Genomic DNA, 27243 nt, shown 5'->3' with positions numbered 1-27243 from the left:
TTTCGACCTATCAGTGTCTCTATCCAAGAAAGTGTATAGTCATAATTTTAAATCATATGAATTCTTCAATAATTAATGATCGAAAGGGTCTTTGTCAATCGACATAACTTTTACAGGATCATCTATTAAATCACATCTAAATCTTTTACACGTTCTTCATGAAATTTTATACATTTGTCTGCGTGACACCCAACTTGATATAGGCACGGAAGTAGATTGATAGATCCAAATCCCTCGTATATATGACAACCATAATCTGATTTATCATACATATATAAATATTTAAAAGTGTAAAAAAAGAAAAATAAAAGAATAAAGTGCTATTTAATGTGTATATGTGGGGACAATCGACAATGTGTTTCTCATTCCTTGATTGCGACATGGAAAATGCATGCCATACGATTTGGTCTACATGACCAACTTTGATTCATTTATCACATGGAACAACAGTTTGAAAGCTATGGTGCGAAATGTCAAGTTCGGGACACAACGGTATGAGATTTACATATGTTTGAAGAACAGTCCTACATACCGATCGGTATGTTGAACGAAGGTTCTAAAATGTTCGAAATGTTGAGTTGGAGGATTTCAATTCGATTCTAATTATGTCTCTCTCCTTTTCGCCTCTATCCATACTTTTTCTTCTTCTTTGTCCCATGTTTGTATGATAATACGCAATGATGTAGCGTATGCCTGTAAGTAAATGTGAATTAGATTTGTATTGGTCAAGTGGATGACTTGTTTGGATTTATTTTATGGACTCTATTCCTATTTCTGGAGATAATCCGCACTGATCTGATGATAGTGAATGATTCATGAAAGCTTCTCTTTTGCCTTCTGTTTCTTCAACCACATTGAGAACGTATGAAAGAGAGACTTTTCCGAGAAAAAAATAATATTTATACACCCATATTATCATGGGTAAGTTCCTAAAACACTCTTTTAAGTTTTTTTTTTTTCTCGAAACACTTTTTTTTTTTGCTTTATTCTCATAGAGTAGCTCTTATTTTTTAAAAGATAAAATGTTTTTGACCTCTGTTAGGTCGATCGTCACTTTTGTCTCTCGTCCGTCATTGCTCTTGCACCGTTGTCCGCTTGCTCACCCTCGCTTTCATCCATTACCCTTGAGTATGCTCTCACTCTTGTCCACTACTATTACCACAATTGGCGCTAAAGCCTTGATTTGCCACTATTGAAGTTTTACAAAGGTCTTATCGTAAGGCCCTTGCTCTCACCCTTCGCCTCAACCATGTTACATACCGCTAAATTGCCCTCTACCTCTTAGTCGAAAGATGGCCTCCGCCTCCTACTCACAAGGTAGCCTTTGTTGTCTAATAAGTTCGTAGGTCATCTTAGGAGCAAAAGGTGAAGACGAGTAGGAGATGAAGAATTGCATGGATAATCTCTTTTTTGGAAAATAAAGAGTATGAGTAAGAATTAAACAAAAAGAAGGCGCTATGCATAAAAAATGAAAACATTGAAATTTTTTTTTGAGAAATTACCCTGATATAAATCAGTTCCTTTGTCATATTGGTATAGATCTACTCTGATGATTTCAAACGTGATCAATCAAATATTATAATCACTAAAAATTGATTAAAAAATGAGCAACAAAAATGATAATTTTTTAGGGGTATTTAATATTTTTTATTAAAATTCTATTTGAAAAAAAAATCAAAATAAGAGATACCGATTATAAAATACTTAAAATATAAATATTTTCTAGAAAATCTCCCTACAATTTTTTTTTAATGTACTACGGAGTATTATGGGATACAAGAATAAAGGAGTCACGAATGAGGCCGGCCTTTCTTATTGGCAGTTGCTGGTGGGGGCCCGAGCGCAGAGAGGAGGGGAGCAACGCTCATTCTTCACAGTTCGGATCAGATATAAGCAGCTTCACAAAGCCGTCGTTATTCCCGATCGGGACGACTCGTCGCCGTAGGAGGAGGAAGAGGAGGAGGAGGAGGACTGGGGAGGCCCATTCGGTGGGTGCTGATTAGGGTTGTGGCGGAGGGCACCAATGGCGCGGCGGGGCTCTTCGTCGGGCCGGTGGCGGCACTTCCATCCCGGATACTACATGAAGAGGCCGGTGCGGTTCGCTGCCGTCTTCACCGCCTTCGTCTTGACCACCTTCGTCGTATGGGACCGCCGTTCCCTGCTCCAGGACCACGAGGTCGGCGACGATCCGTTCATATCCACTTGGGTTTCCTCTTTGATTCTCGTTCCAAGTGTCGGATCTTTTACTGGAGCCCGACTGCTGCTGCTCCAGTCCGTATTCGATTCTTGGGCCGGTAGATCTGTTTGGCATTAGTAAAAACATCATCTTTTGAATGGTCTAGGGAGTCTTTCGTTATTCTTCTATTGTTTGTTTTTGATAGTTCTATGAGTCTTGCGTGTTTTGGGGAAGGGGGAAGGGTTATTTTCGGCCAATAGTTTCAACGTAATTGATATTTTTCAGGAATAGAATTGGAACCTATCGGTAATCTTCTTGCCAATAGTTTGAACAAAAAAATCGTTCTCTTTTCTACTAAAATTTTCAATGTCGAGTGTTGCTGTTTCGAGAGGATACATTCATTTCATTTATGTAGAACGAAGTCGTAGGAAGTTTAATACGACGTCAATGTGCAGGCAGAGGTTTCCAGACTCTACGATGAGTTAAACGAATTGCAACATCAGGTACTTGAAGAATCCATTCCTCTGTCATGTTTCTAATCTGACAATTTTGTGCATTTTTCACGTCAATGTTGTGAAAATGACTTGCCTTCGTTACGTATCTTTTTAAATTTCTGTTTTTTTCTTATAGTTGAGGGAAGTCGGGGGACATTTGGGTGATGGGACTGAAATTCTCTCTGGTACAAAGGAGGAAATGGCCAAGAATAATAATGTGTGGAAGGCTGAAATTGATCTGGTTAACAGCCAACGGAGGGAAAAAGTTAAAGAGGCTATGCTACATGCTTGGAACTCTTATGTAAAATATGCGTGGGGACAAGATGAGCTTCAGGTTTGTTCTGAAATGTAACATAAGATTTATGCTAGAATCATGATGTTCCCTGTTGTTTTTGTTTTTAATTCGTGCAACAAGAATTTACAGCATTTTACTTCTATATCCAGCCACAGTCAATGAATGGTGTCAATAGTTTTGGTGGCCTTGGAGCAACCCTTGTGGATTCTCTTGATACACTATACATTATGGGCTTGGAAGATGAGTTTCAGAAAGCAAGAGAGTGAGTTTCTAATAAACAACAAAATTCTGCATATTGTTGAACATTGTATTTATTATTCTTATTTGCCGATATGATTTTTTTTAAATATTGAATATGTGGACAGAATTCTATTCTCACAAAACTTATTTTGAAATAGTTGGACATTTTTATGTACTTTTATATTTTTTTCAGTGTATTAGGCTTGGGTTGAATAACAGCTGCTATGATGGTTGAATTGGTACATAATGTTTTCATACATTATAGGCTATTTCTACTCATATGTCTCTTCTAAGTGAACTAATTGAAAATTTAACAAAGAATCCAGAGGATTCTATTAGGACTCTAGCTAGGAGAGTCCTAATCGAGTTTCATTGAAAGAGGTATTTATGTAAAACCTACCTAGCCGACCCCTATTAAAGAGGTGAAGAGGCCGGCTAAGGTTAGGATTAGTTTGGAGATTGCTTCTTAGAGAAGCATTAGGAGTTGGTTAGAAATAGGAGTATTGAGTAGGAGTCCTATTAGACATAGGAGTATTGAGTATGAGTTCTATTAGGAGTTGGGGTTTAAAAGCCCTATAAATAGTCATGTATTCATCCTCTTTTCTCAAGAAATAAATGAATCTTTCTAGCAGCCTTTAAGCAGCAACTTGGAGGAAGGAGTCCCTATAGAGTTCCAAGGAGGCCGATCCCCTAAAGCGATCAACCTCAAGCTTAGAATCCGTAAGGGTTCTACACTTGGTATCAGAGTAGCATTCTTGGCGTCTCGTTGCCCTTCCACAGCCATCCATCAGCCCGCCACAACCGCCTAAAGCAATTCCCACAATTGCTTAAAAGATCGTCGTTGAATTCCGTCGTCATCTCCACCATCGCGGATCATCCTTTGATCTCCATGTGAATTGCAATAGGTTCTGATTTCCTACCTTACTGCTGTTGCAATTTAGTTATCCCTATTCAAAAAAAAAAAAATGTTATTATATTGCTGCATAAACTTTTCATCGTAAAGTTTTCATCTCTACGACGAAAGATGCACTGCAGAATTCCAGTCACATAGCACAATTTGTTTCATCTTGCTACTGCGTTTTTTCTGTCCAAATCTCTACGAAATTTTTACGACAGCTTTGATATTTCCTAACAGCAGATTTCCCTTTGGTTTCGTCAAAAAATTCTTCACCACTGATTTTTTACGTCCAAACTGCTACACTTTGGACGTAAAAATCTGCTGCAGTACCTTTTTGTGATCCTTAGTTTTTTTGAATATTCCACCACCCCATGTCATTAACCCGTTAATAGAAAAAAGACAGAAACATCTCTGATCTACAGACATATGCTATAGCTTCTCAAGATCCAATTAATGCCAAATTTGAAGCATTGGAATCTCAGATTGAATCGCGGCTTGAATCGCGCTTGGAGGACAAATTGCACGCTTTATTTGCAGAATTCAGAATTGGACAATTGTCGAGTCCAACCAAATTTCAGTGAGGAGAGAGTTCAGAGAGGCCTTTAGAGAAGGAGGGACAACCCTCGTGTTGAATCTCGGATTTTGATGATGAAACCAATTGATAAGTGTTTATGATTTAATCTACGTTATGAGTGACGCAGGATACTTCGATCACGATGAGATAATTAAAGCAAGAAGAATCATGTTGGGCCTGGGGGAAATCATGTCAGAAGATTGGACGTCGAGTCGAAGGATCGGTCGACGTATCGACAGAAGGCTTCGGGCCATGGATTCGGGCATCGGGCCAAGAAGAGCGGATATTATGCCAAGGATATAAGAGTTGCATAGTCAACTGGCCTATTGGGCAATAGGCCGCAAGAGAGGACGATGCGCCGAAGAATCGGACGAAGCGTCAAGGGACCAATGACATGTCGGACAACATGATTCATGCTTAGTATTAATTGTCTAGATCGAAGTGTTTTTTTACATATGCAGGATTAACTACGATAGCAAAACATAAAGCAAAATGAAGTCCCGGAGTCAAGGACGCGATTTCGTTGAGAGTTCGAGAGTTCGTCGGAAGTTCGGACATTCGTCAGAAATTCTATCGGAATTGGCCGAGAAGTCTCGGAGCTTGCCAGAAAATCAGCATTTGTGTTTTTGCAGTCATTTTGAAGTGCAATACCTTCAATTAGTAGTGACAAAAGCTTGATCGGTTACAAGGTTGGATAAATATGCTTTCAAACATAAACATATGCATTATCAAAAGAAAAGCACTTATCCAAGTGGAGCACAAAAGGTAAATAACAAAAGTCAGAACCTCACAAATAACTCAGAATTGATAATAGCAAAGAGAAAACTTTCAAAATATATGAAAATAGATGCAGTAAAATTAGTAGAATCACGAGTTTGGGAAATGAAGAATTAATGAGCGAAGTAACACATATAGAACATTATTTATAGTCTGTTTTCATCTGCACCTCATTTTCGGATAGATAACCATCAGGAACAACAAAGCTATCTTCACTTTCAGTGTCATCCTCATTTTTAAAATTTTCTGCATCTAAAATTTCTTCATCATTTTTGTCACAGTCAGAAAGACTTTCACCTGGATCCTCCTGTGCAAAAAGCAAATACCAAGTCATGACTGTTGATCTCAGTAACAGATACAAAAGGTTTGAATGACAAGTACCTCTTCCCATTCCTCATCACTATCAATGTCATAATCCACTTTGGGGTCCTTCCTAAATGGGTGCCTCGGACCAACAACACCACTATGGTAGCACCATTGCAGTTAAAAGAAAGAATATCAAAGCTTTGGTGGAAATGTAAATAAAAAAATGTTAGTGTAAATTTAGGAAATAAAGGCTTACCTTTTCCTGCGCCAAGTACCATAGTATGCTGGCCTATGATTTTGGCAAAACTGCAAAAGTTTCTTATGCTGCAACCAGGCTGATGATGGTTGAATATGGAGATCATCTTGACATATATTATTTGTTAAAGACTCTAGTTCATTGTCAAGCTTATCATAGCTAAATTCACTGCTATTGGCCTCATGAGAGGAAGTTTCCTTCTCCAGAGCTGCATTTTTCTCAAGAGCTTCACCTACAAAGGATGGTCTTTGCAGCTTGAGTTCCTTCATCAACTCAATCTTGGGATTGCGCCTAACACCCCAGTGGCAGGATCTGCCGAGGTGAGCCAACTTACGCCAGCCAGTAATATGCAACCTGCATTATTTACATGATCAGTTCTCTTAGATAGAATGCTGCACAACTGGAGGGCAGAGGCCAAACAAGTCAGTTACACTCCAACTTCCTTTCCCGAATCAGAGATGGACTGTATAGTGATCCCCAGGCAGTTATCCTAATGCAGCTCATCAAAGAAGGTAAGGCACGACGATTTTGGGTCCAGGAGGGACTTGTTTACACAAAAGGGAACAGGGTTTATGTTCCCCGAGTGGACAATTTAAGGCGTGAACTCTTAAAAGAGTGTCACGATTCCCTTTGGGCTGGACATCCCGGCATTCACAGAACTTTGGCTCTCGTGGAGAGGGCCTTCTACTGGCCGAAGATGGGGATTGATGTGGAGGAGTATGTTCGAACATGCCTTACTTGCCAACAAGACAAGGTGGAGCAGCGGAAGCCGGTGGGACTTTTGGAGCCGTTGCCTGTACCAGAAAGGCCATGGGAGAGCATTTCCTTAGACTTCATATCAAGCTTGCCACCTGTAGGGGGACTTGGATCGATACTTGTGGTGGTCGATCGGTTTTCAAAGTATGCAACTTTCATTGCTGCTCCCCTACACTGTTCAGCTGAAGAGGCGGCCAGACTGATGATGAAGGGTGTAGTGAAGTATTGGGGAGTCCCACACAATATCGTGAGTGATCGAGACGCTCGGTTCCTGGGACGTTTCTGGACCGAGCTATTCAAATTGTTGGGGTCAAAGTTATACTTCTCTACAAGCCTCCACCCCCAGACGGATGGTCAGACTGAAAGAATAAATTCGCTCTTAGAGCAGTATCTCCGACACTACGTGAGTGCCAATCAACGAGATTGGGTGAAGCTGTTGGACATCGCCCAATTCTCCTACAACTTGCAGCGGAGCTCTGCATCCAACAAGAGCCCCTTCGAAATTATCACAGGACAACAACCGTCGACTCCGCACACTATGGCAATTGGGTATACTGGGAGTAGTCCATCAGCCTACCATTTCGCAAAGGAGTGGCATCGGAATGCCGATATTGCGCGGGCTTACTTGGAGAAGGCGGCAAAACGGATGAAGAAGTGGGCAGACTTGGGAAGGCGACCACAAGAGTTCAAAGTTGGCGATTTGGTGTTGGTAAAGCTCCAACCAGCATCACTCCAATTCTTCAGGAAAAGAGTCCACAAAGGATTGGTGCGCAAGTATGAAGGGCCCTTCCCAATTATCAGCAGGGTAGGCAATGTTTCTTACAAGTTGCAGCTGCCGGCGTGGTTCAAAATTCACAACGTTCTTCACGCCAGCAACCTGAAGGCCTACCATTCAGATCCGCAAGATGCTTCTCGAAGTGTTCCAACTCGGCTACCTCCCATCACAGCCTCCTACGAGAAGCGAGTGGAAACCATTCTGGCGGATCGCAAGATAAAGCTACCCAACGGAGCGGAGCAGACAGAGTACTTGGTGAAGTGGCGAAAGCTTCCCCGAACTGAAGCCAGTTGGGAGCCTGAAGACGCCCTGCGACATGAAGAAGAAGTCATCAACAGCTATCAACAAGCGTCGACGAGGGCGTCGACAGTTTAAGTGGGGGAGAATGTCACGAACGGTCGTCGCGCACCCGCAACAACTCCGTTCAACGAACCGTTCGTCGCTCACACCCGCATGTACAGCTGCTTGACAGTATGTTTTCTTATGGTTTTGGGTCATTTTGCTTGTAAATATGTAAGTTCGAACAAGCTGCAGCGTTGCAAAGCGACCGTTCACCGAACCGAGCAAAACAGCCCCAAAACAGCCCAAAACGGAGCCATTTTCGCGTGCCGTGGGAGGTGAGCGGAGAGCTGCCTCCGCTCACCAAAATGTCAGCCAGCTCAGACCCCAGGAACCCCCCGGTTGGCACATGGCTGGATGGGGCTTCGGTTATATACCGGGCGTTGAACACTCTTTCGCAAGTTCGCACGTGACCTTTACGGGAACTTGGTGTTGCGTCCGGGACCAGGTGAGCGGCTGTTTGTGGGCTTGCAGCTGTTCGTTCATCCTTGAAAGCCTTGTTTTTCTCCCTCTCCCTCTTTTCTCTTGTGCACACAGGGTGTTCGTCGAATTGCTTGTAAAGCTTTCCGTTTTGCGAGACTTCGGGACTTGTCCGTTGCTCGTTCTTTCGATCTAACTTTCTTTCTCTTTTACAGGTCCTTCGGGACCTGCGAGAGGTTACAAAGTGGCTGATCCTTGCGGAGCAAGATCGCAAGGGTGAAGCGCGACTTAGGCAACGCAAGCTAAGTTCGCGTCTTTGCGACGAGGGTGACTCGCGACTTAGGCAACCCAAGCTAAGTTCGCGTCTTTGGCCGCAAGGGTGCATCACGCCTTAGGCAATTCCAGCTAAGGTCGTGACAGTTCGGTAGTAGCAAAAGTAACGTTCGGCGCGCGAAATCTATCCCGCCGGGTCTCCTTCCCATCGCAGGAAGTCCACCCTCATACGTGGCTGCAGCATGTTCGAGATGTTAGGAACAGAGTTGGCACTAAGAGGGGGTGAATTAGTGCAGCGGTCAAATCACGTTGGTTACAAAAACCTTTTCGTTTCGTACGATAAAATCGATTTTGGAAATACTTAACTTTGAAAGCAATAAGAGGAGCGTAGCAAGTAATGAGAAGGCAGTTTACAGTTTAAAGTAAATTACTCAAAGTAAAGCAAACCAGATTTTTATAGTGGTTCGGTCGTCATGACCTACATCCACTCCGCCGATTCCTCCTTCGTCGAGGCCACCGGCATTCACTATCGGTCTTCCTTCAATAGGCGAAGACCAACCACCTTTTACAACTCGATTCTCCTTTTACCGGGTTTAGGAGATAACCCTTACACCCCCACTTACTCCTCTCTCAAACTATTCTAACACTTAGAACTTTTGAGAGGAGTTCACATAAGATTGCAGCAACGTTTCTTTCTATTTTTACTCTCAAGTCTTGTGTTTATTAACCAGGGATGAGAGGGGTATCTATAGGCCTCAAGTTGATTCAAACTTGGAGCCTAAAAACATCTCATCCCGGGTTTCCTAGGTTCGGGCGGTACCACCACCTGTGTTGGGCAGTACCACCGCCAGTGTCAGTCTGACACTAACACTACGCTGGGCAGTACCACCGCCCAGACTAGCGATACCATCGCTTGGCACCCTACCAAGGGTGGTATCACTGCCCAGACTAGCGATACCATCGCCTGACATAGTCTAGAAGACTGTGCCACGATAGTGCCACTTCTTGGGTCACTGTTTAGGCTTCTCATTAGGCCCAACACAGTCCTTACATGGGCCCAACTGGCTCCTAATTGGGTTGGCCCAAATCCAATTTTAATTACGTGCTAACTACGAAATCTAAGACATCCTTAAGTTAAACAAGTTCCTAGGTCTTGGTTTCTTCCAACGAGCTTCCGGCGATCTTCCGACGAACTTCCAACGATCTCTTGGCAATGTTCCAGCGGACTCCCGGTAAGCTCCTGGAGTTCACGACGATCTTCTTGGCGAGTTCCGCACTCCACCTTCCGACTCAGCGCATCGGCCACGACATTTGCCTTCCCGGGCTTATATTCCATTGCCATATCAAATTCAGCCAGGAAGTCCTGCCACCGTGCTTGCTTTGGGGAGAGCTTCTTCTGAGTTTGGAAATAACTCAGGGCGATGTTGTCTGTCCTCAACACAAATCGCGACCCAAGGAGGTAGTGTCGCCAAACTCGTAGGCAGTGGATCACCGCTGTCATCTCCTTCTCATGCACTGGATACCGCCTCTCGGTCTCGTTGAGTTTGCGGCTCTCGTAGGCCACCGGATGACCTTCTTGCATGAGTACTCCACCAATAGCAAAGTCCGAAGCATCTGTATGGACTTCAAAGGGCTCTCCATAGTTTGGCAATTTGAGCACTAGTTCTTCCAGAACAGCAGCCTTCAGATCTTGGAATGCTATCTCACATCTGTCAGACCACTTCCAAGGCTGCTCCTTCTTCAGCAACTCCGTTAGTGGGGTTGCCCGCTTCGAATATCCCGCAATGAAGCGTCGATAGTAGTTGACGAAACCAAGGAAGGATCTCAACTCTAGCACCTTCTTTGGAGTTCGCCATTCCGCAACTGCTTGCACCTTCGACTTGTCCATCCGGATGGAGCCATCACCGATTCGGTGCCCCAAGAACAGGATCTCAGTTTGAGCAAAGTAGTATTTCTCCCTTTTTACGAACAAAGTGTTCTCCCTGAGAACCTTGAAAATCGTCCGAAGGTGCTTGACGTGCTCCTCGAGCGTTTGGCTGTAGACGATGATGTCGTCCAAGTAGACGACCACGAACTTATCCAAATACTCCTTGAATAGCTGGTTCATGAGAGTACAGAATGTTGCCGGAGCGTTGGTTAAGCCGAAAGGCATCACCAGGAACTCAAACGCTCCATATCTGGTCACACATGTAGTCTTTGCTTCGTCGCCTTCAGCAATGCGCACCTGCCAATACCCCGACCGAAGGTCGAGTTTTGAGAAATACTTCGCCTTGCCCAATTGGTCGAACAAGTCCGCGATGAGCGGGATGGGATACTTGTTCTTCACTGTCACTTTGTTGAGGGCTCGGTAGTCGACGCATAATCGGAGGCTCCCATCTTGTTTCTTCTGGAAGAGAACTGGAGCTCCGAAAGGTGCTTTTGAGCTGCGGATGAGACCACCGCTTAGCAGTTCACCTAACTGCTTTCTGAGTTCTGCCAACTCTAGCGGGGGCATGCGATAGGGTGGTCTCGCTGGAGGCTTCACTCCTGGCTCCAGCTCGATACTGTGATCCACGCCTCTGCGTGGTGGGAGAGTCTTCGGCAACTCGGGTGGCATAACGTCTTTGAACTCCCTCAAGACGTTCGCCACTACAGCAGGTTCTTGAATGGCCTCTTCGTTGAGTGGCTCTAGCTTCATAGCAGCCACGAATGTCAGTTCGCCCTTTCGCACCCCTTTCTTCAATTGTAAGGCCGAAATGTGTTGGGGCTCCTTGGTTCCTCTCCGAGAGACGGGAACCACGCAGGGATCATCGCCTCCCATCATACATAGGGAATTCAAGAACGGCATCGGCACCAACTTCGCCGCGTGCATAAACTCCATTCCAAGAATCACTTGGAAGTCGTCTAATGGCACGGCCATCATGTTGGTGTTCCCGCTCCAAGTCCCGATTTTGATGGGAACTCCCTTCGCCAACCCGGAGATTCGCCTGGCCTCCGAGTTCACCGCCTTCATTCGGCTTGGGCTTTTCTCCAATGTCAACCCAAGTCGTTGTGCTTCACGATCGGCTATGAAGTTGTGGGTAGCGCCCGTGTCCACCATTGCACGGGTCGTTTGGCCATTCAGCTTGATGTCCACATACATCAGTTCACTACTTCCTGCTTTTTGTGCCTTCGTCTTCATGTTCTCCCCCACTTGACCCCGCATAGCGTTCAACAAACGCATTGCTCCCATTCGGGGTCCTTGCGACTCTTCATCGTCGCTGCTGGATTCAGAACTGCTTGAGCTAAGGGCAACAGCTTTGCCCTTGTCCGATCGGGGAGGGTGGATGGAAGCTGTCAAAGCGTTGAGTGCCTGCTTCTGTGGGCACTCCCTTACCATGTGCGGTCCTCCGCACAAGAAGCATCCTCCAGGTTTTGAGGCCTTGCCTTTTGGGTTCGGCCCTTTGTGGGAGCTCTTCTTCTTCTGTTCGCCCCCGAGCTCCTTCCCTCGAGAATGTTTTGGAGGGCGATTGCTTGAAGATTGTTTCCTTCTCGCTGGGTCTTCAGAGGAAACGAAGTCGGTGAGCCTTTCTGCAGCTGCAATTGCCCCGACCACGTCGGTAACATTCCTTCGATTCAGCTCCTGCTGAGCCCATGGTTTCAAACCATCAAGGAAGCTGAACAACTTGTCCTTCTCGGACATGTCCTGTATGTCCAGCATCAGTGCAGAAAACTGCTTTACATAGTCTCGGATGGTGGTACTTTGGCGGAGTTGTCTCAACTTCCTTCTTGCGACGAACTCTGTGTTCTCCGGTAGGAACTGAGTTCTCAACTCCCGCTTCAAGTCTTCCCATGTGTCGACTCGACACCGACCTTGTTGGATCTCCTCCCAACGAGTTCGCCACCAAAGTTTCGCATCTCCATTCAGATACATTGTTGCTATAGAAACTTTGGTATCTTCAGAATCGGGCCTCGTAGCTCTGAAGTATTGCTCCATGTCGAACAGAAAGTTCTCGAGCTCCTTGGCATCTCTGGCCCCTCCGTATCCATAGGGCTCAGGTGCCCTCAAGTTTTGTGGCGGTGCAACGCGGGTGTTGCCTCCTTCCGCATTTAGCGTTCTTGTGAGCATAGCCACCTTTGCCGTGAGTTCCGCCACAACGTCTTGTAAGTGCAGCACGGAGTCCTTGGTGTCATCGGACAGTCGGTCGACTAGGGCCTCGACCTTGTCGATCCTGGACTCCGCTTCCTCTTGCGAGCTCTCTACCCCAACAAGTCTTTGTTGGCCATGGTAGAGTTCCTCCATGCTCGCTTCCAGAACATCCAGGCGGGTTTCCGCCGTCGTGAGTCTCTCCTTATGACTCTTTTTCCCAGTTAGCGCACCAGATTGCGCTTCCTCCGCTCGCGGAGAGTTGCCAACTTCTCGCTCATCCTGTTCGCTGCCGCGATCCTCGTGAGCGGCTCCAACAGCATGAGAGCGAGTGTGCACATGCAGCCCACCTGCGGCTGCTTGGGGCAAGGGTTCGGCCTGCCCCGTCTTGCTTGATTCGCCACGATGCTTTGCCATGGCGAAGTTGCGAAGTTCGTTCGCTGTTCGGTCGAAGAGCTTACCCGCTCTGATACCACAATGTCACGACCTTAGTTGGAATTGCCTAAGGCGTGATGCACCCTTGCGGCCAAAGACGCGAACTTAGCTTGGGTTGCCTAAGTCGCGAGTCACCCTCGTCGCAAAGACGCGAACTTAGCTTGCGTTGCCTAAGTCGCGCTTCGCCCTTGCGATCTTGCTCCGCAAGGATCAGCCACTTTGTAACCTCTCGCAGGTCCCGAAGGACCTGTAAAAGAGAAAGAAAGTTAGATCGAAAGAACGAGCAACGGACAAGTCCCGAAGTCTCACGAAACGGAAAGCTTTACAAGCAATTCGACGAACACCCTGTGTGCACAAGAGAAAAGAGGGAGAGGGAGAAAAACAAGGCTTTCAAGGATGAACGAACAGCTGCAAGCCCACAAACAGCCGCTCACCTGGTCCCGGACGCAACACCAAGTTCCCGTAAAGGTCACGTGCGAACTTGCGAAAGAGTGTTCAACGCCCGGTATATAACCGAAGCCCCATCCAGCCATGTGCCACCCGGGGGGTTCCTGGGGTCTGAGCTGGCTGACATTTTGGTGAGCGGAGGCAGCTCTCCGCTCACCTCCCACGGCACGCGAAAATGGCTCCGTTTTGGGCTGTTTTGGGGCTGTTTTGCTCGGTTCGGTGAACGGTCGCTTTGCAACGCTGCAGCTTGTTCGAACTTACATATTTACAAGCAAAATGACCCAAAACCATAAGAAAACATGCTGTCAAGCAGCTTTACATGCGGGTGTGAGCGACGAACGGTTCGTTGAACGGAGTTGTTGCGGGTGCGCGACGACCGTTCGTGACAGAACGTCGGATAATGCTATGGTGGAAATTGCTGTCATCCACCTTGAAGGAGATGCTATTCAATGATACAATTGACTGGAATACAATCATGGGGCTCCGACGTGGAATCAATTTAAGAACGTATTGCTGAATCATTTCGGACCTACAGAGTATGAAAATATCGATGGCTAACTCGCAAAGATTTGATAAACCTCTACGATTCAAGAGTACCAAACCAGGTTTGAGAAGCTATCCTACCTTGCTCGTGATTGGACTGACCGTTAATTGTTAGGAATATTCATCGAGGGACTTAAGCTAGAGATAAAAGGGGAGGTGAAGGTGCGACAACCTCGTACCATGACAGCTCGAAGGACGAGAACCTCTCTTAGGCCTACGGTATATAAACCTCCTTCTGCTCCCAGCCGTCCTTCACTACCAAAAAAATTGACAAAAGAACTACATGACCGATCAGCAAAGGGTCTTTGTTGGCATTGCGACGAGCCGTGGAATCGTGATCATCGCTACAAAATGGGCCACCTCCTACTGATTGAACCTCTTGAAGACATGGAGGAGGAGGTACAAGAGTATGAGGAAGAGGTCGTGGATGAAGAACAGCAGCTAATTGATATTACGATGCATGCCCTTGCCGGTTATGCGAACCCACAAACGATGAAAGTGGGAGGACTTCTGAAGCAATAACCTATCACCGTTCTTATTGACATCGGGAGCACTAATAATTTTATGAACAATAAGGTTGCCGTCCGGATGACCTTACCTATCGAGAATTGCAACATATTTGACGTTAAGGTTGCCGACGGACGAATTTTGAAGTGTGATTATAGGTGCTCACGGGTGAAATTATTGCTACAAGACCAAGAGATAATTGCATATTTCTTCCTCCTCCCTTTTGATGATTATAAGGTCGTGCTCGACATCGAATGGCTAACGACATTAGGTAATATTTTCTGGAATTTTTTGAAACTAATTATGAAATTTTACAGTAAGGGAAACCAGGTGATACTGTACGGGAAATGTGGGGGTGATGTAACGACGATTTGCACACAACGAATGGAGAAAGTTTTGCACAAAGTATGTAGCGGCATTTTCGTATAACTTGAGCAGCAAACTAAGGGAGAGCCAACAAAATTTGAAGATCCAAACCTACTTCCTTTGCTTGCTGAATTTTCAGATATATTTGACGAACCGTGCAACCTACCTTCTACCCATCGGCATGATCATTGTATACCAATTCTTCTGGGCAAACCTCCAGCAAATACTCGGTCATATCAGTATCTACATCTCCAGAAGGATGAAATAGAAAGGATTATAAAAGAGATGCTCGAAACATGAGTTATTCGGCCAAGTTTCAGCCCCTACTCTTCACCGGTGCTCCTCGTACGAAAAGACGAAACATGGCGAATGTGCGTTGATTACCAAGCTCTTAACGGCATTACCGTCAAGGATAAATACCCTATTCTAGTAGTAGATGAATTGCTTGATGAATTAAAGGGAGCACGAGTCTTCACAAAGCTGGACCTTCGATCCGGGTATCATCAAATATGAGTGTGCGAAGAAGACATACCAAAAACCGTATTTCAAACACACAACGGCCACTACGAATTTTTGGTAATACCCTTTGGTCTCACCAATGCTCCCTCTACCTTCCAGAGTCTTATGAATGATATTTTCCCGAATTATCTTCGTAAGATTGTGCTGGTTTTCTTCGACGATATCCTTATTTACAACCCTTCTCTTGGAAATTATTTTTAGCACTTACGACTTGTTTTGACGATTTTGCGAGAATATGTTCTTTTTGTCAAAAAATCGAAGTGCAGCTTTCTTCAACAGAATACGGAATATCTTAGGCATATCATATCAGAGGAAGGTTTGACGGTGAAAATTGAAGCAATGCAGAACTGGTCGACCCCGAGGAACATAAAATCGCTACGCGGATTTCTCGGTTTAACAGGCTACTACCGCAAGTTTGTGAAAAACTATGGAAAGATCAGTGCATCCCTTCCTTGCTGAAAAAGATGCTTTTCAATGGTTGGATAAAGCCACCACCGCCTTCAACGAACTTAAAGTTGCAATGACGACAACGCCCGTACTAGCGCTACCCGACTTCGACAAGACTTTTGTTATTGAAGCCGATGCCTCCGGAGTCGGAATTTGTGCTGTACTAATGCAAGATGGCCGCCCCCTCGCTTATATTATAAGGCATTATCTCCTTCCCATCTCAAGATGATTATTTACGATAAGGAGATGCTCGTGATTGTGCATGCGATGACCAAATAGAGACCGTACTTAATCGGGCAATGCTTTCAAATCAAGATCGACCATAAAAGCCTATAATATTTCTTGAAGCAGAAGATATCTTCTCCCGAGCAGCAAAAATTGGTAACAAAGCTTCTTGGATATAATTATGAAATAATCTACAAAAAGGGGAAGAGAATATTGTTGCAGATGCGCTTTCGCGACTACCCGAGCAAGCTAAATTTTCGGTCATTTCACTTTCGACCAACGACTTCCTTGAGGATATTAAGAGGGAACGACAGGAAGATCTGGAAACCAGTAAGATCATAAAAAAATTGGAGGAAGCACCAAGCTCCATGGCTCATTACAATTGGAACTCAAAAGAATTACGTTATAAGGGACGCATTATGCTTGTACCAAATTTTACTTGCATAAAGACTATCCTTCAAGAGATGCATTCCATACCTATAGCTGGGCACTCCGGGTTCCTTAGAACTTATAAGAGAATTAAGCAAATTTTTTATTGGATAAGGATAAAAATATTATTGCTAAATTTGTGGCACAATGTGATGTATGTCAACGACATAAAAGCAAGACAGTAGCAAGTCCCGGAAAGCTGCAATCTCTACCCGTCCTAGACTCAATATGGACTGATATATCAATAGACTTCATCGAAGGGCTTCCCTCATCACAAAGAAAAGGTACAATTCTTATCGTGGTTGATCTGTCACGACCCGAGTCTGATAAGCTAACTGGCCAACAACTCCATTTTGGTCCTTCAACCACGGACCAAAATACTTAAGCGGGAGTTAACGTAGTATACTCATCAGGCCCATATAAGCCAATCATACTCATTGCGCACGTTCGATATGGGACTAATGGGATGTTACATGATCGCCTTACAAAGTATGCTCACTTCTGCACTGTTTGTAATCCTTATACTGCTTCTAGTATTGCTCGAATCTTTACGGAGAATATTATAAAATTACATAGGATGCTGAGATCTATTGTAAGTGATCGTGATAGGGTCTTCACGAGTAGATTTTAGACAAAGTTATTTCAGATGCAGGGCACTAAATTGAAAATGAGTACGGCGTATCACCCACAAATCGACGATCAGACTGAAGTGGTGAACAAATGCTTGGAGATATACCTCAGATGCTTCACCAGTGACCGACCAAAAGAGTGGACAAAGTGGCTTCCCTAGGCCGAGTGGTGGTATAATACAACTTATCATTCATCCACAAAATGTACTCCCTATGAGACTATGTATGGCCGACCTCCCCCTGTGATCCCAAAATATATGTTGGGCACCTCTAAAGTAGAACAAGTAGATAGAGAACTATAGGACAGAGACAGAATGCTAAAGTTGCTAAAACATAATCTCATTGCAGCTCAAGCAAGGATGAAACATCAATATGATCGACATAAAGGCGAAAGAGAATTTTCAGTAGGAGATTGGGTCTTCCTACGGCTCCAACCATACAAGAAAATATCAATCCAGACCAGAGCATCTATGAAGCTTTCACCTCGGTTCTATGGACCCTACCAAATTTTGAAGCACATCGGAGCGGCAGCATACAGATTGGACTTACCTGCCAACTCCTGAATCCATCCAGTCTTCCATGTGTCATGTTTAAAGCTCAAGCTGGGACAAAACGAGATAACCCAAAGTCATCTACCAAATATAAATACCCAAGGAGAACTCCAGACCCGGCCGAGTGCCATTATTGATCGACGGATCGTGACTCGACGACGACGACCCACTATTGAAGTACTAATACAGTAGGCGAATCTACCAGCAGAAGATGCCACTTGGGAGAACTATAACAACTTGAAGATTAAATTCCTAGAATTTATGGATCGTCAGCCTTGAGGACAAGACTGATTTGAAGAGGGCGGGTCTGATAGGACTCTAGCTAGGAGAGTCCTAATTGAGTTTTATTGAAAGAGGCATTCATGTAAAACCTACCTAGCCGACCCCTATTAAAGAGGAGAAGAGACCAGCTAAGGTTAGGATTAGTTTGGAGGTTGCTTCTTAGAGAAGCATTAGTAGTTGGTTAGAAGTGAGAGTCCTATTAGAAGTAGGAGTCTTGAGTAGGAGTCATATTAGGAGTTGGGGTTTAGAAGCTCTATAAATATTCATGTATTCATCCTCTTTTCTCAAGAAATAGATGAATCTTTTTAGCAGCCTTTGAGCAGCAACTTGGAGAAAGGAACTCCTATAGAGTTCCAAGGAGGCCGATTCCCTAAAGAGATCAACCCCAAGCTTAGAATCCGCAAGGGTTCTAATAGATTCATACAAAAATTCTAATTTATTTAATATGCTCTTCTTTTTCCCAGAAATCTTTAAGATTCATGCAGGTGATTACTATGAATAGCATTCTATAATAAGAAAACTGTAAAAATGGAATCTAGTACAGGTTGCTGAATTCCACCTGATATTGCAGACTTCTTTTTCTATTGGAATAGCCAAGAGTTTGCTGGATTCGGGACAAACAATCTCTACTTTTAATTGTGAAGTCATATATGGACCTTTGCTTTTCCAATAAACCCATTTGCTCTGTATTGTTATGGCTTCCGTAGCTTAGCTTTTATCTCCATTAATGAAAGTAACTTATTTCCATGAGGCTTTTTTAACAATAAGCACTATCTATTTCACTTACATTCCTTTTTTATCATCTTAGTGCCTCCTTTTTTTTCTGAATCTAGATTTTATTTGTCATACCTAGAAGACAATGCTTCTGTCATCAGTATGTGAAAGAAATGCCAGATCCTTGCAAACATACTCTCATATTTAGATCATAATTTGCTACTCAAGTGTGCATCATAGTCAAGCTTGCATGCTGCCTGTGCTGTCTGCTTCTCGAATGCTGGCTAGATATTATTGCATGGATAAGGATTCTGAAACCTGTGGCCGATAGTATTTTATTGGGCACAATATTTCCTGTATATCATTGCAACTTTTACAATGATAGGAAGGCAACTGTTAGAATCTCAAATTGCTTTTATGCATATTAGTTGCCATAATAGAACATGCTTAAATTGGAGAATTTTAGGTTTAGGTGGTATATCCTTAATCTTTATTTGAGAGGATAGAGGGCTTAATCCTTCTACAACTATGTTCGATCGACTGTCTTTCTATTCATATACAGTTCTAGGAAATGTTTCTATGAACCTTGTTCAGTCTTAATATTAAGTGAGATCATATATAAATTTCATTCATGTTTTTGAAACTCAAATCACTTTGGGATGCATACTGCTTATTCTTCTATGTCATATATCAATGACCGTGTAAGAACGATGATTAGCAGAATTGCTAAAAATGGGTTGTTTATCACATGACCCACTGCCCGCTCTTTGATTTCTTTGTTCTTGATTGTGCACTTCTATTATGATTATAGTTTGCGACAATTTGATGTTTATCCCATAAAAATTGCAACTTTTTTAATGGTATTTGATGCATGATTTCACATGCTATACAACAACTATACCAACCTTACCAAATCAGTGTGTCTTTGTACGGCTATAGCAGTTAGTATCTACATAGAAAATTCTTTTGTGAGTTCTTTTTATTGGTTTACTGTTCTACAAGGTTTTGGTATGTTTTCATTGTGATATGGTTAAAGAAAATATGAGCAATGTGCCCCCTGTTCTAGCATAAAGATTCTCAACAATTGAACAGGACAACACAACATAGTGTGGAACTCTCCATTCCAATCAAAACTTAAAATCCTTACCAAGGTGAAACTGCAGAGATACCAGTTCATATTGTCTCAGTTAAATAAAATTTGGTATTGGTACTGATCTGAGAAGTGCAGATTATTCGAGTTGCTTACTGTATCTGCATAATAGATACTTCTCAGAAATTTACTTTGTAATTCCTTGAAATATTTGTTTTAAATAATTATTTAAAGAGAGTGAATTCTTTTATGATACTTTACAGATAGTTGGATGCTTCATGGATAATTCTTGAGAAAAAAAAGGAAGTCCAGTGCAAGAGGTTCCCATCAATGTGGGGTATAGAGAAGGTTGCAAATGAGCAACCTTATCAGAGCACCAAAGCTTGTCCCTGTAGACATTTCTTTAGAGAACTGTTTATTTAATTATGAAGATCGATATATGACTCAATAGATTGTTATTTGTATATAACATCAATTGTTCGGTAAATTATTAGAATGATTTTGTTTTATTTATTATACATTCTTGTTATTTTACCTATATTCTTGACAATTTGTATTACTAAGCAATATTCATGAATCATGAATATATCAGGGATGCTAGTGAATACTTATTATTTATAATGAATCATGGTAAACGTCAAACTGTCATATATTATGATAGATTTGAATTTTTTTTTATTGGATCTCCATGCTGAATTGTATCCTATTTTTCCAAGTTTTGACATTCTTGTGTATTAGTTTTGTGTCATATTGGTGTCTTGAATCTGTCTCCGCATTTCTTATGTGCTGTGCTGGTATCTACAATGTTTGTTGATGTACTTGTTGCATTAACGATGAGTTTCCTTAGTGAGGACTGAGAAGCTACACGATGTTTTCTTATCATGACTCTATGCTCCTGGATATGTTGCTGTTTCTTGTGCAGTTTAATCTAAGTTGAGATGAGCACAAACAAACTAAGCCTACCACATGTGATCTGTACAGATGGCTATCTTGGGGTTCTAGCATTAAATTGTCTGCTTTATTTTGCTATATCATTTCATCATTTTAGAAATAGATGCCCTAAGAAATTGTCAGTTTACTTGATATTATTTAGAATTGTCCAAGAGTTGGAGATTAGTCTTGGGCTACTATATGCTGAAAGTATACTTGTTTAGCTAAGATTTTGTTTCTCATAAATGGCAGGTGGATTGCAACTTCATTAGACTTCAACAAGGATTATGAAGCAAGTGTTTTTGAGACAACCATAAGGTTGCATTATAAGGTTTACTTAGTGTTGTGCCTATTAAATTCTGGCATAATTGGGTGATAGTATTTCCCATATTCTAGTTTTAGTTATTACAGGTCATTAGAGAGTGAAACTTTGAGTCCATTAGTTTTTTCTTGTTCTCCCTTCTCATGTGTTTTTCTTTTCTATTTGTTCTAATTTCAGAGTTGTTGGTGGACTACTTAGTGCTTATGACCTTTCTGGTGATAAGATATTTCTTGAGAAGGCTAGAGACATTGCTGATAGATTGTTACCTGCATGGGATACACCAACAGGCATTCCGTATAACAGAATAAACTTGGCTCATGGTCATGCACATAATTTTGGATGGACTGGGGTAAAATATGAAAATCCTTTTTTTTTTAATCCAGAGAATGCTGAATCTGTTCTGTTCTGTTGCTATTTAGGCAGCAATATCTATTGTGGATACTAATTTTATAGTTTGAACTTCCAATACAGAATCAGTTATGTCCTGTTGCTATTTAGGCAGCAATATCTATTGTAGATACTAAATATATTTTGAACTTCCATTACAGAGTTTGTTATGTTATTTTGCTATTTAGCCTTGTTCAATTAGTTGTTCAGTAAAAAATTTGAACCAGAGTTTATCAGTTAATCGGCAGTTCTACATGCAATCCTTGATTGTTGTTCTCTTAGATAACTAATGTTGTTAAAACTTTCTACAGTTAATTTACTTTAAATTCTTCCATTAACAATTTTTTTTTCTGTTCAAACTACACAATTGTGTTTTAACTTGTCTTTTTAATATTAGATGGTCTCTGACCTGAAAATGGTATAATTATAACTTGATTACTTCATGCTACATTTTTATATGATGTATAGGGACAAAGTATTCTTGCAGATTCTGGGACTGAGCAGCTTGAGTTTATAGCTTTATCTCAGAGAACGGGAGACCCCAGATACCAGCAGAAGGTAATTTTATCAGGTTCTAACTGGAGTTTTGTTAATTTATTAAAGACACCTCTAAAAGGCAGCTGGTAAATTCTGATTAAGGATACAACTCCTAGAGGGTTGACTTTAAGTCGGGTGCCATTCACAAAATTAATATTTAATGTCATGTTGATCCTTCTATGAATCTTTACTTGCCCAGGCGGAGAAGGTCATCACTCAGCTGCAGAAGACATATCCAAGTGATGGTTTACTTCCCATCTATATTAACCCTCATTCAGGTGTGGCAGCATCCTCCTCAAGCATAACATTTGGCGCTATGGGTGATAGGTAATGTTGGCGTTTTTAGTTTGTGGAGTTGATATTTTCTTGGCACATTATGGTTTATCTGGAACTCTGTTGTTCGTCTACCCTGTATCTGTCAGCTTATGCTGTCTTATAAAAATAATCATTATTGCATAGCTCATTCTATTATGTCTTACAAAATAACCTTGTCAACATCTAATGATTTGGAAGGTTAACTTATTACAGTTACTATGAATACTTACTCAAAGTTTGGATACAAGGGAACAAAACTGGAACAGTGAAGCATTACCGGTTGGTGAATTGTGTGTGTATTTTTTTGCCCTGTGAATACCCTGAAGTTATTTTGCGTAGATGCTTGACTGTTGAACACCTCTTTTCTGTCATGCTATTGACTTGGAGAACTTCCACTCCAGAGAAATGTGGGAAATTTCGATGGAAGGTCTATTGAGCTTGATACGGAAAACCACTCAATCTTCTTTGTCATATATCTGTGAGAAAACTGGTGATTCTCTCTCCAACAAGGTATGCTTCTTTGAAGTGATTAAGAGATTTCCTATTTAATGGTTTTCTAAATCTACAACCCTTCTGATTGCCCTTGGCTTCAAATTTAATCAGATGGATGAATTGGCATGCTTTGTTCCAGGCATGTTAGTTCTGGGTTCCTCAGACTATGACCCAGAGAAAGCAGAGAAATTTCTCTCACTTGCAAAAGAGGTACTCTTTCTTCAGAGTTCAGACTGCATTGTTATTTCCTCTTTTATGCTTCTGACTTGATAATGAACTTGATTTTGTTTAAACGTACATTGGTGTATGAGGTTGCATGCCTGTAATATATCCAATCATATCTTTAAGACAGCTAAGCTGTTGAATTGCACTGGCATGAAGGAAATAGTCAAGTCTGATAATCTAAATTAATAACTGGCTTTCAGAAAAATCTTATATAATTATAACCAAAATCTTCTGCCAAAATGTCACCCCTGCTAGTACTCTTTAATTTGATTCCAATTCATTCTTCAACGCCTTGTTTTTTGTCCTATCATTGTAAATTAACTTTTAGTATGTCGTTTCCACAAATATTTGAAATGACTGGACAAAAATCTATCTTCAAGATTTTGTACCTGTCTTTCTTTTTCATTTAACATGTTTCTTGATGATTCCGCTTTCTTTGATTTGAGCATTTGATCTGAATGATCACTACTCTCATCACAAGTGGTGTTTACAAATACAGAGTGTTTAGTTACATTTTCAATGCATAATTTTCTACCTTAACTGTCACACCTAACAAAGATCTTGCACCCCTACTTGATCTGCTACTTGATCATTTCAATTCCTTCGTGGTTTGAGCATTCTACATAATAATATATGACTACTTGATCATTGATCTTGTTTGTTTGATTTTATGTTTATGAGCATTTCCTTTGTGGTCACAAACTATTTCAATCTGGGTACATAATTTTCACAGTCCTTCCTCTGTTCCTTGTTCTTTTTATTCGAACATGTGCAATTGGAAAATATCTTTCTCTTACTTGTTAGCCTGTAATGACTGCAAATCAGATCCTTCTTTTATTTGTCTTCTGCCCTTATCTGTAGTCAGCAAATTTCTTATGCAGCTTGCTTGGACTTGCTATAATTTCTACCAATCAACTCCAACAAAATTAGCTGGAGAAAACTACTACTTCAATGGTGGAGAGGTCAGATAAACTTAACTTGCAAATCTTCGACATAAGTCATACCACTGCTAAATAATTATTATTCCATGCATTACTTCAGGATATGAATGTTGGCACATCATGGAATATATTAAGACCAGAGACTGTGGAGTCACTTATGTATCTCTGGCGGTTCACTGGAAACAAAACTTACCAAGATTGGGGTTGGAACATATTCCAGGCATTCGAAAAGAACTGTCGTATCGATTCTGGTTATGTTGGACTAAGAGATGTAAGTTTCTTGTTACACTATCGATGACCTTTTCCCTCAATGTCATTCATTCTGGGTTGTTCATGGTTTATGTGGAAGTGGTACTTTCCTTCTGAATTCCCGTTGATAAAATGATATTTGTCTTTCAACATGTATGTTGGCTTAGTGTTGTGGATATTACTTACCTGTTCTATATGCATAAAGATTCATCTGATTAGTAACTGAGATTTAAGTGCTTGATTAAAATTGCTTTGCCAAAGTACAAACAAATACTTCTCATTGTCTCTATGGGACTACTGACCAAGTTTCATGGATGCACATTATTTCTGTGGGAGATAATAGTTTGCTGGTGACTTGGCTTGCACCTGTAGTGGGACCTTTAATTCGTTTTACTTGTGTCACTCGTTAAAATATAACAAATCTCAAGTTCAAGTGTGTTGTCACCAACCATTCCACAGCCAGTTAGTTCCTAGTTCGTTCACTGGACCAGACAGTGCTTATAACAAATAACCCTATCCAGTTAGATCAGATCAGTTATGTTTGAGCAGGCAATGATGGAATATCTTAGTCATGTAACTAGCTTATTTAGGATATGTTCTGGGGAACAATGGTTAAAGATGGCCATTCTTATCCTACTTGTGAAGCTGAATTGTGAGGGGAATGTTGGATCTTGAGGAAAGAGCTAGCCTTGAATCTCAGAGAACTCTTCTATGTTTCAAGCGAAAATGTTGCTGCCATTGAGTGTGGTTTGATACGAAGGTTGGTGTTATTCACAAGCTGTTTATTTTCCCTTTTTTCCTTGTCCATCGACATGCTTATGGAGACTAATTTGTTGTGAAGCAATTCTTTTTATGTTTCTTCTTCACCATCTTTGTTAATATAATTGGTTTTACTTGTTGATGTGGTTTTCTCTCTTGTTGTGCATTACTCTACTGCTAAAAATGTTATCTTCCTTGCTATACAAACATAGTTGATTGAAATATACCTTCTGCATCCCTCCAATTCTCCAGGACTAATTTTCTCATGTTGTCTTCAGGTCAAAACAGGTGAGAAGGACAACATGATGCAAAGCTTCTTTCTTGCAGAAACACTGAAGTATCTCTATCTCTTGTTCTCACCACCATCACTCATCTCATTCGATGAGTGGGTTTTCAACACCGAAGCTCATCCTTTACGAATCGTTACGAGAAAAGATGGACAAGACACGGAACCAACAAGGATATCAGTCGCTAAGCCACTTGGAAGAAAGCAAGGAAATGAAGAACAGAATTGAGGCCTTATCAAATTTTGTTTCGAGTGGATTTTATTAATCTGATTAACTAATTACAACCTCAAAAGTCCAATTTATCTTGACCGAAATGGGGGAGCACATCTGACAGAATGATTTCATGGCATGTTCATTGTGAAAGGTGGGATCGTCTGCAGAATGATGGATATGAGATCACATTTAGAAATGTGTGATTGGTTTACAAATATTGCATCTTTCTTGACGGATAAATGAGCAATTCCATTGCTTCATGTCATTCGCATATGGATGGGTGTTGCCATCCGATGTAAATGTTCTTCTTTTGTAGGTGCTACTCTTTCTGTTTATGAAACCTCTTACAGCATACTTTTCCTTGCTCTCTTATCATCTTTGAGAGGTTTTATTATTCTTTCATTATTAGGAAATGACCTAATGTATTTAATAGTTTTAACAATTGGCGAGTATATGATTTTTGATAGATTGTTGTCTACTTTGGATTATTCAATTCCACTTGATGAACAAAATAAGAATTTTTTTTTTGCTTCAAAAGAAAAAAAAAAACTTTGGTATATATATTCCAAGGAAATTGTTATATAAGAGATTTCGCTTTCAGAGACCGTCGTCAGGTGACACGTGCGAGCGCGAGGAGCAGCAACTACCGGCGGCTTCGCCGCACGTGCATCCGAGATCCGTCCGCCGTGGATTCTGGTCAGCATCACGTGTTCCTTTGGCCGTCAAGGGAGTCGGCGTCACGTGTTCAACAAAAGCCGCTCTTTCTCCGTACATAAAATGCCAAAGAAAACAAATCTTAAATTCAGTTCCTACCGGTGAGAGAGTGAGATGTATAGAAACCACGTGCATAATAAGAACAATTATCTTGTCATCAAATCCAAAGATGAATATTTTAAGAAGATATGGAGGAAATTATATATATATATATATATATATATATATATATATATCTCTTATTTTCACTTTTTTCGGATTAGTGTCTTTTTTTATTTATTCCTGCATAATATTCTTTATTTTTTAAAAAAGAAAATTATCCCTAATCTTCTGCTTGCCTCACTTACATACCCTTACCACCATGCTCATCTATGGACTCTGGCTCTTATCGTCATCCTCGTTGATTCAACACAAGTTTTTATGACTATTGTCATCGATGTTCCGACAAATACTATGTGAATATGTTGGTTACGAAGGAGTTAACTTTGGCCTCGAACTCAGCCTTGCTCCTAGCTACACCTCTACCGTATCATTACGCGACACCCAATAGATCCATGCGTTGCAGGAGTAAATTTGGTTTGACAAAGGAAAGTGAGTAGCATGGGAAGGGCACATGGACGAGTAACAAGGCGAAGGGCACACAACGAGACGAGTGATGAGGGCACGTAAGATTACATAACAATACCTTATTGAGGTGGGTGATAATCGATAGAGTGGAGGACAAGGACAATTTTTTCTCTTAGAAAATAAATAATGCTATGCAAGAATAAATGAAAAGGATATGCCAACCAAAAAATAAAAATAAAAATAAGGGACTTATATATTTTATAGTGCATTGTGATTTATATATATCTCACTCTCTCACGAGTTAATTACATATTATCCTATGTAGTTAGTTAGTTACCTTTAGCATCATCTCGATCCCTACACTTTAAAAAGTTACATTGACATCTCTATAGTTTCGAAAGTAAAACATATAGGTCTATTTATTCTAATAACAACAT

At 41.6% G+C, this 27243-nt stretch overlaps 1 protein-coding gene across 1 annotated transcript; it reads left to right on the top strand.

Annotated features, from left to right (window-relative positions):
- The first annotated feature begins 1932 nt into the window (after positions 1–1932).
- Positions 1933–25889, top strand: LOC135609913 (mannosyl-oligosaccharide 1,2-alpha-mannosidase MNS1-like). The gene is made up of 14 exons (XM_065103716.1): positions 1933–2176; positions 2632–2679; positions 2807–3004; positions 3115–3227; positions 21051–21116; positions 21298–21469; positions 21976–22065; positions 22244–22371; positions 22573–22638; positions 22761–22869; positions 22963–23061; positions 23958–24038; positions 24118–24288; positions 25304–25889. The coding sequence occupies exons 1-14, from the start codon at positions 2024–2026 to the stop codon at positions 25538–25540; spliced, it is 1731 nt and encodes a 576-aa protein (XP_064959788.1). The 5' UTR covers positions 1933–2023; the 3' UTR covers positions 25541–25889.
- The last annotated feature ends 1354 nt before the right edge of the window (positions 25890–27243 follow it).

The sequence above is a fragment of the Musa acuminata genome, chromosome BXJ2-4 (assembly GCF_036884655.1).
Source record: "Musa acuminata AAA Group cultivar baxijiao chromosome BXJ2-4, Cavendish_Baxijiao_AAA, whole genome shotgun sequence".
Classification (NCBI taxonomy): Eukaryota; Viridiplantae; Streptophyta; class Magnoliopsida; order Zingiberales; family Musaceae; genus Musa; species Musa acuminata.
Note: the sequence above shows the minus strand (reverse complement) of the source record. Positions and strands in the feature narration are given on the sequence as shown.